The sequence below is a fragment of the Monodon monoceros genome, unplaced genomic scaffold (genome assembly GCF_005190385.1).
Source record: "Monodon monoceros isolate NGI ecotype Baffin Bay Population unplaced genomic scaffold, NGI_Narwhal_1 Super_Scaffold_9, whole genome shotgun sequence".
Lineage (NCBI taxonomy): Eukaryota > Metazoa > Chordata > Mammalia > Artiodactyla > Monodontidae > Monodon > Monodon monoceros.
The window spans coordinates 14,107,520-14,118,453 of NW_021703786.1; the positions used below are offsets into that span (position 1 = coordinate 14,107,520).

Consider the following 10,934-nt stretch of genomic DNA (forward strand, 5'->3'; position numbering starts at 1 on the left):
AAATAATGCCATTTGCAGCATGTTGATTGGACCTAGAGATTATCACACTAAGTGAAGTAAGTCAGACAGAGAAAAATACCATATGATAATCACTTATATGTAGAATCTAAAATATGACACAAATGAACTTATCTACAAAACAGAAACAGACTCACAGGGGAGTTCCCTGGTGGCCTAGTGGTTAGGATTCTGTGCTTTCACTGCCATGGCCTCAGTTCAATCCCTAGTCATGGAACTGAGATCCCACAAGGCCGCGCAGAGCAACCAAAAGAAAAAAACACCACAGACATAGAGAACAGACTTGTGGTTGCCAAGGGGGAGGGGGTGGAGGAGGGAAGGATTGGGAGTTTAGGATTAGAAGGTGCAAACTATTATATATAGAATGGATAAGCAACAAGGTCCTACTGTATAGCACAGGGAACTATATTCAATATCCTGTGATAAACCATAATGGGAAAGAATATGAAAAAGGATGTACATATGTGCATAACTAAATCATTTTGCTATACAATAGAAATTAACACATCATTGTAAATCAACTATACTTCAATAAAATAAATTTTAAAAGCCATTTAGGGGACAATTGTGAACATTTGAGCATGGGCTGAATGTTAGATCATGTTAGGGAATTGTTCATTTTTTTTAGGTGAGACCATTATATTATGATTATATAGGAGAATGCTGTTATTCTTAGAAGTATGCTCAAGTATTTACGGGTGAAGTGTTAAGATGTCTGAAAATTCTTTTCAATGGTTCAACCATTTGAAAGTAGGGGTGAGAGATAAAGCAAATGTGGTAAAATATTAATCTAGGTGGATCTAGGTGCAGGGTGTATGAGTGTATTCAGTAACATTGTTTCAAGCTTTCTTTAGTTTGACAATTTTAAAAGTAAAACTTTGGGATTTATAAACAATTAAGTAAAAATTCCTCAGGTAAAATAAGAATAGGTGGATGCTTTCTTAACATGGCAAAAGATTTACCTTTCAAGCCAAAGCCAGCATTATGCAAAACTCCATTATATCCAGGAACAAGATAAGAATGCCCACTGCTATTATTTAATATTATCATGAAAGTATTAATAAATGCAATAAAATTAGCTTATGGACTAAAAAAGATATATAACTAAAAGGGTAATTAAAAATATAATTATTTACAATACATATTAATTGCATATTTGGAAAAACTAAAATGTTTTAAATGGGAAACTATTAGAAACTGAGATTTTAGTAAGGTAGCTAGTTACAAAATAAATATTTTAAAAATAATAATAATTATAGTTATAATCTAGTGACCACCTACTATGTTTTACCCCTCTGCCAAGAGCTTTGTGTGTATTTAATTCTCACAACATAATAAAGACGTTCCATTACTCCACCCAATTAACAGATGAATTAGCTGAGGGCGAAAGCAACTTGCACAGTTGGTTGGTGTTAGATGCAGGATTCAAAACCAGACCACACTTTTTTTTTTTTTCAGACCACACTTTTAAACACTACATTACCCAGTTTTCTATAAGCCAACAACCATGAGTCAAAACATAATGAAAGGGATTTCCCTGGTGGTGCAGTGGTTAAGAATACGCCTGCCAATGCAGGGGACACGGGTTCTATCCCTGGTCCAGGAAGATCCCACACGCCAGGGAGCAACTAAGCCTGTAAGCCACAACTACTGAGTCCACACGCTGCAACTACCGAGCCTGTGTGCTGCACTACTGAAGCCCACGCCTAGAGCCCATGCTCCGCAACAACAGAAGCCACCACAATGACAAGCCCACACACCACAATGAAGAGTAGCCCCCACTCTGTGCAACTAGAGAAAGCCCATGCGCAGCAACGAAGACCCAACGCAGCCATTAATAAATAAATAAATAAATAGATAGATAAATAAATAAAAGAATTAAGAAAAACCAGTATATTAGGGAAGTACAAATAAATGGAGATAAATTTCTTATTCTTGACTAGAATAATTCCACACTGTGAAAATGGAACTTCACCCTATATTAATGTATAAATTCAATACAATAACTACATAAATGAACCCACAACAAAATTTTTTTTTCATTTGTCAAAATGACTCAAAATGAAGTAACACATGAGAATAGCAAGGGAAATATTATACATAAGGAGAGCCATACTACTAGAGAATAAAATTATTGTAAAGCTAGAGTTAACTAAAAGCATGTTATTGATTCAAGAATAAGCATATAGGTAAATGGAATAAACCAAAGTCCAGAAATACTTGGAACTTCCCTGGTGGTCCAGTGGTTAAGAATCCGCTTTCCAATGCAGGGGACGCAGGTTTGATCCCTGGTTGGGGAACTAAGATCTCACATGCCAAGGGGCAACTAAGCCCACACACCGCAACTAAGCCTCTGCGCAGCAACTAGAGAGCTTGCCGTGCCACATCTACTGAGCCCGAGCACTCTAGAGCCCAAGCACCACAACTAGAGAGAAGCCCACGTGCCGCAACAAAAGATATCGTGTGCCGTGGCTAAGACCTGATGCAGCCAAATAAATATTAAAAACAAAGTCCAGAAATACTTGAGTGTAATTTTATGTGGAATTTTCACTATTTTGTTATATATTTCTGTAACATCTGAATTTTCTAAAATGGCATTCAGAACAAGATAGATACATTTAAACTATTCAAGTTATAGACATGCCCGCAGAAAAAAGGCCTTTACTTCCTCTTAGTCAAGTTTCAACCATCTGATCAGACCCCTCTCAGCTTGGAGTCATTATAGGAATTGTTCGGTAGGAGATTCCTAATAAAATGTTCAACAGCCGAATTTTTAACAAACGACTACAAATGTTCTACACTGTTAAAATCACACCGTTTATGTGCTTATGTGGGGATATTAAAATTATAATTGTATGGGTCTGCTATTCTGGTTGGACCATATTTGAGAAACATTCGAAAAAGGGCCAAAATCCAATTTATAAAGTCAGTGAGAAATAAGGAAATGAGCTTGTCATGTGTATCAGCTGATGGCAACTTGTCCCTTCAAGCCAGGTGAAGCTGTTAACCCTGCCAAGTGGTTCTCCTAGTCCAAGTACAGAGAGCTTTGGGACCAGGCAGAAACTAGAGAGGCAGCCTGAGTCCTCAGTCAAAGGTGGTGATTCTCATTGCCCCAAAGCACTCTTGTACCCGAGCAAGTAGGGTCTGATGTTAAGCTGTCTCTGCAGACGGTGGAAACCAATTAGTCAAGATTTTCCTTTGCCTAAAAAAGTAGTCTCATGATTCTGTGTGCTTTATTACAATAATCCCTTTGTGAACCATGACACTTTGACAGCATAGAAACATCTACAAAGAGAAAGATTTAAATATTTAAAAATGCATCAGAACTTTTTAAAATGTCTGCACAGTGAAAAAAAAAACTGAAATCAAAAGGGTAGTATTAGACTACTGAAATGGTTCCTAACAAATATGAGAGCAAAGGTTTAATCTTAATTTACCTGTGAGAAAAGCACCAAGACACCAAGCAATAAATGGACACAGAATATGAAGAAATGACTGACCAAAGAATAAGTACATTTAGCAGGTGAACACACAGGAAAATATTTGTTCTCACCTATAAGTTAAAAAGATTGATATTGAAAATAACACTGAAGTAGCTTTTTTTTTTTTTTTTTTTTGCGGTACGCGGGCCTCAAACCGCTGCGGCCTCTCCCGTTGCGGAGCACAGGCTCCGGACGCGCAGGCTCAGTGGCCATGGCTCACGGGCCCAGCCGCTCCGCGGCACGTGGGATCTTCCCGGACTCGGGCACGAACCTGTGTCCCCTGCATCGGCAGGCGGACTCTCAACCACTGCACCACCAGGGAAGCCCTGAAGTAGCATTTTATGCCTATTAAGTTAATAACCAAAAAGGGTGGGACTTCCCTGGTGGCACAGTGGTTAAGAATCCGCCTGCCAATGCGGATGGTTCGTGCCCTGGTCAGGGAAGATCCCACATGCCGCAGAGCAACTAAGCCCTAGCGCCACAACTATTGAGCCTGCACTCTAGAGCCCGTGAGCCACAACTACTGAGCCCACGTGCCACGACTAAGAAGTCTGTGCGCCTAGAGCCCGTGCTCCGCAACAAGAGAAGCCACCGCAATGAGAAGCCCGCACACCACAACGAAGAGTAGCCCCCGCTCGCTGCAACTAGAGAAAGCCCACGCGCAGCAACGAAGACCCAACATAGCCAAATAAATAAAATAAATATATTAATTAATTAATTAATTATAAATAAATAACCAAAAAGGTTTGGTGAAATTGTGGGCAAAGGTGATATATACACACTACTTTTAAATATTTTAGTCAGGAATTTTTGGTTGCAAGTAACAGAAACTTAGTCAAATTATTTACATAAAAACTATGAGTAATTATATAATACCTATGAATTGCTTCACTATATTAAGAACACAGATAACATTATCCTTTTTTCCTTGAACTAAATTAGAATTGGCTATACCCCATCCTCTACTGTGATTGGTAGAAAGTCAGAAAAACATTCTGATGGAGCTCCTGCCTCCTCTACTGGCTAGTCTAAGAGCCTTAGAGGCAAAAGAGACTTCTGCCTCCAATAACAATTGATGGGCAATTCAGACCAACCTTCTCACTGATGACAACTAGAAAAGCTGAACAAGTACAACAACAAATCTGCCTGAAAGGATCAGATGGCTACCAAGACAGTGAAGAATTACTGGGACTGCATTCAAGAGATAACGGAGGCTAAGGATGGAGGCTACTTTTTCCTCTGCATGTGTTTGCTGATTCCTAAGTGGGCGGCTCACAGGCTGAGCATGTTTGTCTCAGCCCCTTGGGGTTAAGGGAATAAACGTTAGAGTCCAAGATCCACCGTGAGTGGAGATGGGTGGGGGGTGGGGGGGAGGCGTTCCTGGTGAATCCCCTTTGCTTTGCATTGGAACTCCAATGGCTTACACCTCGGAGGAGTGAACCAGAATCAGATAGGAATTCCCAGGCATGGCCGCAAGGCTTCCCGTCATCTCTTGAAGTTGGATTGAGGCGATCCCACATTGCTAGTGAACCCAGTGCCTAGCAGAACCAAACATAAATCATCTCCGGCAGAAGTTATCCTAGGTCTCAGATTATTTTCACGAACTATTTTGTAAAGACATTGTTTGGCACATGTGGAGATAGCATTTTTAAAGAGAGGAAAATAAGGCAATAAAAACACAGGGCTTCAGATACTGGAGTTATCAGACATATATTGTAAAGTAAATAGACTTAGTATTAAAGAACTGTAAATTAATTATTGAGAATTTTAACACAAGTTTGGAGAATACAAAAGGAAACAGACAGAAATTTTAGAAATACAAAATAAAATAACACTATTGAAAAGTTAAGTGGATGAATTTAACAGACAATTAGACAAGACTGGAAGATAAGTCAGACTATAACTGCCAAGGCAGGCGGAGGGGCGGGAGGAATAAATTAGGAATTTGAGATTAACAGATATATGCTGATATATATAAAGAAGATAAACAACAAGGACCTACTGTATAGCACAAGGAACTATATTCAGTGTCTTGTAATAACCTATAATGGAAAAGAAACTGAAAAAGAATATATATATATATGTATATGTATAACTGAATCGCTTTGCTGTACACCTGAAACATTGTAAATCAACTATACTTCAATAAAAAAATAAAATAAGAGCAGCAGACGGAGTGGGAGCTGCCGCCTGAGACCGAGGCCTGAAGAGAGCTGAGACGCGCCCCAGGAGTGCAGTTAGGGGCTGAAACTCGCCTGGGTTTCATGCAGAAGGCCGGAGCAAGGGTGTAGAGAAGTGGCGCACAGGCGAGCGGGTCTGCAGTCCGTCCGGGGTCGGGCGCGCGCGGGTCCGGCGGACTGTAGTCAGAGCCCGCAGCCCGCCCGGGCGAGTTACGCTGCAGGCGGAGTATTGAACACTAAGTAGTGGCTATGCAGATACAGCTTGAAGCAAATGCAGATACTTCAGTGGAAGAAGAGAGCAATGTGGCATACATGCCAATGATGTGAAGAAATTGGAAGAAGCTGGATTCCATACTGTGGAGGCTGTTGCCTATGCACCAAAGAAGGAGCTAATAAATATTAAGGGAGGGCTTCCCTGGTGGCGCTAGTGGTTGAGAGTCCGCCTGCCGATGCAGGGGACACGGGTTCGTTCCCCAGTCCGGGAAGAATCCACATGCCGCGGAGTGGCTGGGCCCGTGAGCCATGGCCGCTGAGCCTGCGCGTCCGGAGCCTGTGCTCCGCAACGGGAGAGGCCACAACAGTGAGAGGCCCGCGTACCGCAAAAAATAATAATAATAAATAAATAAAATAAAAGAGATTGTTAGTTAACTTTCCAGCAGATTATACGGGAAGCCAGAGACACTGAAATATCTTCTATACCATCAGAACTATTCAAAAACGAAGGTGCCCATAAAGGCATTTTCAGACAAGCAACATTTGAGGGAATCTGTCACCAGTATACTTGCACTAAAGTAACTACTAAAGGCAAATTACTCCAGAAGGAAGATCATAAGGAAAGAAGGAAGAGAAATAAAAATGACAAATAAGTGGGTAAGTCTAGATGACTACTGACTGTGTAAATTAATAGTGTTTTGTTCCTAAACAAAACAGTAAAAAATATCATAAAGCACACTATAACCAAAAAAGGGTAAAGTAATGACATGTAAATCAGGAAAGGCAGCAAACAGACTAAAATCGTTCCAAGGTCTTCGCATTGTCTAGGAAGAAGATTAAAAATACCAAGTAATTTTAGACTATGATAGGTCAAGAATATGTTATAATCTATAGAGTAACTACTATAGAAGTAGTACAAATAAGAAATAATATTCAATAGGAAAATGGGATAATAAAAAAATAATACACAATAGCACAAGAAAAGAGAAGAACATAGACCAGGTAGAACAAATAGAAAGCACTCATTGAGATGTTAGATTTAAACCAATTGTATCAATAATTACATAAATGTAAACTGATTAAATGCTCCAATTAAAACATAAGGTAATCAGACCGGATGGAAAAAAGAAGCCCAATTATACACAGTTTGCAGCAGACACAACTAAAACAGTGATATAGAAACACTGAGAGTAAAAAGAAAGATAAATATACCAAGTGTAATGAAGATAAAGTTGATATCTTTATATTAATATCAGATGAAGTAGACTTTTAAGACAAAAAGCCAAAACCACAAATACCTCAAGTTATAACATATTCAGTTCACAGGAAGAGATAACAATTCTTTATTCTAATAACATAGCCTCAAAATACATAAAGCAAAATCCTGAAAGAATTCAAAGGAGAAATAGACATATCCACAATCATGGTGTGAGATTTTAACATACTACCTGGCTCAGCAACATAGGCTCCTTTCAAGAGTAAACTTGCAATCAGAGCAAATATATAACATTCAGAATTGTTCAAGCTGGCTTAGGGAGAAGTTTCTGTCCCTAACCTAGGGGGTACTACTCATTCCTCCATCTATGCAATAGATGTGAAATAAACACTAATAGCACCACGATTTTAAAGATGAAACCAAGCAACAGTTACTTCAATTCGGCCATTCGTGTGAGCACTTTGAGTTTTTCATTAGTGTTTAGAATTTAAAACAGTGCAGACTGCCAAGTATATTTTGTCTGATAAGTGTGAATTTACCACGTATGGATTAATTCATACATAAAATATTTTACCCAGTTTGCATATCTTTAAAAATTGTAGTTTTTTAAAATTGTCTTCAAATGAAAAGAAAGCAAGACAACAGGAATTATCATTGGTATTACATATTATTACTGAAAATAATTCTGTCCTATAGAGAAGGGGAGTATTAAAAAAGGATCAGCTGACGTCAAATACGCTAGAGTCATAACTCCTCCAAGAGGTCGTGTCAGTTGTATTCCCAGTACCTAGTATGATGCCTCGCACGTGGTAGGATTATCAAACTTTTGTGGTATCTATCACAATCAAAAAAATATTGGCTTTATCCCCAAATGGAGTTGGATTCCAACCTGCTCCTTCCATTGTAGTCCTTGGGCAAACTTCATTTCATTCTCCATTTCCACAACTATGGCATGGACATAATTCTTCAAAGAGTGCTTTGGTGAACACTAGGGGCACAGTCTAGAACAGGGCCTATACGTAACAAATAAGTGCACCACACTGAATGAAATGAAATGAATTTACCAACTAACAGCCCTCTTGTCTGTATTTCCCATCAGTCTGAAAACTGTTTTTGGAGACACCCTGCTCAACATAACGCTGCTTCATTTCCCCTGACTCATATGCCACGTGCTGCATTTGCCGATGAAGGTCCTGAGGTATTACCGAAGAATAAAAAATATTAAAATCTAGATTATTTCTGCCAGCTAGTCTAAGTCACTGGCATTTTAGTTTTAAATAAAACTTACTAACATGCAAAAAAAACCTAACATTTACTGAGTTTACTGCGTGCTACTGTAGTGATCATTTCCTGGGTTGGTAGGGTGTGTTGGAGTCAACTAGCCTATCTCAGAGGGACAAAAATCAGAAATACCTATTTCAAAGCAAGATATTTTTTATTTTTTTTTGCGGTACGCGGGCCTCTCACTGTTGTGGCCTCTCCCGTTGCGGAGCACCGGCTCCGGAAGCGCAGGCTCAGCGGCCATTGCTCACGGGCCCAGCTGCTCCACGGCATGTGGGATCTTCCCGGACCGGGGCACGAACCCGTGTCCCCTGCATCGGCAGGCAGACTCCCAACCACTGCGCCACCAGGGAAGCCCCAAAGCCAGATACTTTTTAATAAAAAAGAAAACTAAAAAGGCAAAGAAAAGAAATAGTTTCTTCGGAGGAAGAAACGTTACTTCCCCAAGGCCACAAAGGCCAGCCGCCTTAAGATCATAGAGATGTAAATTAAACAGCAACAACATCATTTAAAACCCAGACCTTTGGTTCACGGTTCCAGCTGCCCATATCTGAAAGGAAAGTCAAGTTTGCCGAGGACTTGCCAGCGTTAAATTCGTTGGCACCAGGAATGTGGGGTGAGGCAATGAGGAAGGTGCTGGAATGAAAGCCTTAGCCAGGGACTTTCGGCGACACGAGGGCTGCCTCCTTCCCCTCGCTCCGCCACAGCCTCTGTACAACGTGTGCTTCATTTTAGTGCTCATAAAACATCATCTGACCAGCACGTTTTTGCATTGTCGGGAGACACCTTCCTTGTTACCCTTAAATGATCGTTCCAGTTTTGAAAAAGAAAAAGAAAAAGTAAACTTTGGGGATAAAAGGCACAAAATGTATTTTTGATCCTTCTTCCCGGTTTATAAAAACTAAATGAGCCCTCCAAGTCTACTTTTCCCCCGTTAATTAATATGCTATTCCTTAGAGGCTTTAGCGCCCGGAGCCCCAAAACAGACGCTCACTCTGCCTCGAGGCTGTCGCCTGAACCTGAAAACCTACTTTTCGAAACCCCTGACTCCAAAACCCCGGGCTGTTTTCTGAAGCTGCGTAAGAAGGAGCAGCCTAGGTTTCCCGACTGCCCGGAGCCCGCGGTCCCCTCGCCGGGGACCCACATCACCAGGGACCCACATGTCCAGCCCTGGTCAGAGGGTCCGGGTTCCAGGCCTCCCCCCACGCTCGGCACCACAGCGCTACGCACTCCAAGCACGAGAGGCAGCCTCCACGTCGAATTTTCCACCTCGAAAACCAGTGTCCCCTGGAGCGCAGCGCTGGAAAACGAGCAGGGGCTCTCAATACCGTCCCCAGGTACTGTCTCCTCGCTGCCCCACCTACGCAGGGGACCGGTTGGACTTAATTTAGAGACCGGCTGCCCCCTCCCTCGGCCCTGGCTTCCGCGGCCCCCGCACCTGGCCGCTTCCCGACGGCGCGTCCGGCTGGCCAAGTCTGACCTCCCACTTTTCTCTGCTTCGGGGACACTCACCCGCACGAAGTCATCCCGAAACCCGCCGCCTCGCACGTTCCGAGGTGGTGGAGCCGGGCAGCCACCCCGCCGATTGTCCAGCCCTTGGCACCGACCCGGGGTAGAGGAAGCCGCGAGAGCCTGGGTCGGACCTGTCCACGTCACCACCAACCCCCGCCCACCTCCTGGGTCTTGCCTTCCGCCCAGCTTGGCGCCAGTCCGTCCCAGCATCTTTGTGGTCTTTTGGGGACGACCGCACCTTGCAGGATCTTAGTTCCCGGACCAGAGATCGAACCCAGTGCCCCCTGCAGTGGAAGCCCCGAGTCCTAACCACTGGACCGCCAGGGAATTGCCGAAAAGGTGACAGTAATGACCACAGCCCCTGCTTGTGATAGATACTAGGCAAGGGCTTGGGGGCTAAACGCTTTATTTACGTTGTACCATTTATTCGTCGCAACAGCCCCAAGAGACGAGTGCTGTTATTACCCCCACTTTTAGGATGGGGAAGCTGAGGAGAAGTGGGGTGATCAGCTAGTAGGTGGAAGAGCTGGAATTCGAAGTGAGTCTGGGTGACTCAGAAGCCCCGGGCGAGTGGAGCAGTTTCTGTCCCTTGTACGCGGAACCCCCATACCGGCCAGACGCCACCTTGTTGGTGGTCCGAGGTGAAAGAAGGGGCCTTTCTGCGGAGAACCGCGTGGATCCGGCGTTTTACCCCGCGGCACCCGCGCTTCCCTTCTCCCGGGCGGGTCACCAGCCCTGGGCTGTCGGAGCCCGTCCTCGCAGCGCTCTTCGAACGCGTAGCGCACCCTACCCAAGGGCTGCAGTCCCGCTCCCGCGCTTCTCTCCCAACTTCCCAGACTCGGTCTGGGACCACTTCTCCCGCTCGGTGGGTAAACGGAGTTCCTGCTCCACCTTAAGGAGCAACAAAATCCCTGCGCCCACCTCTAGCCTCCCTACCATCGCGGCCTCTCGCTTTCCTTCCCATTGAAACCGTATCCACCTGTCCGCGAGCCTCACTGCCTCCCGCGCAGCTCAAGCTAGAGTTCCGTCTTT

The 10,934-nt window shown here is 43.2% G+C and overlaps 1 protein-coding gene across 1 annotated transcript in view; it reads right to left on the reverse strand.

Moving 5' to 3' along the window:
- Nucleotides 1-10,003, reverse strand: part of B4GALNT2 (beta-1,4-N-acetyl-galactosaminyltransferase 2) — a 54,447-nt gene extending 44,444 nt beyond the window's left edge. The window contains 1 exon segment of the mRNA XM_029211637.1: nucleotides 9,903-10,003. Coding sequence (XP_029067470.1) covers nucleotides 9,903-9,916 — 14 coding nt within the window. The 5' untranslated portion in view covers nucleotides 9,917-10,003.
- Nucleotides 10,004-10,934: the final 931 nt, after the last annotated feature.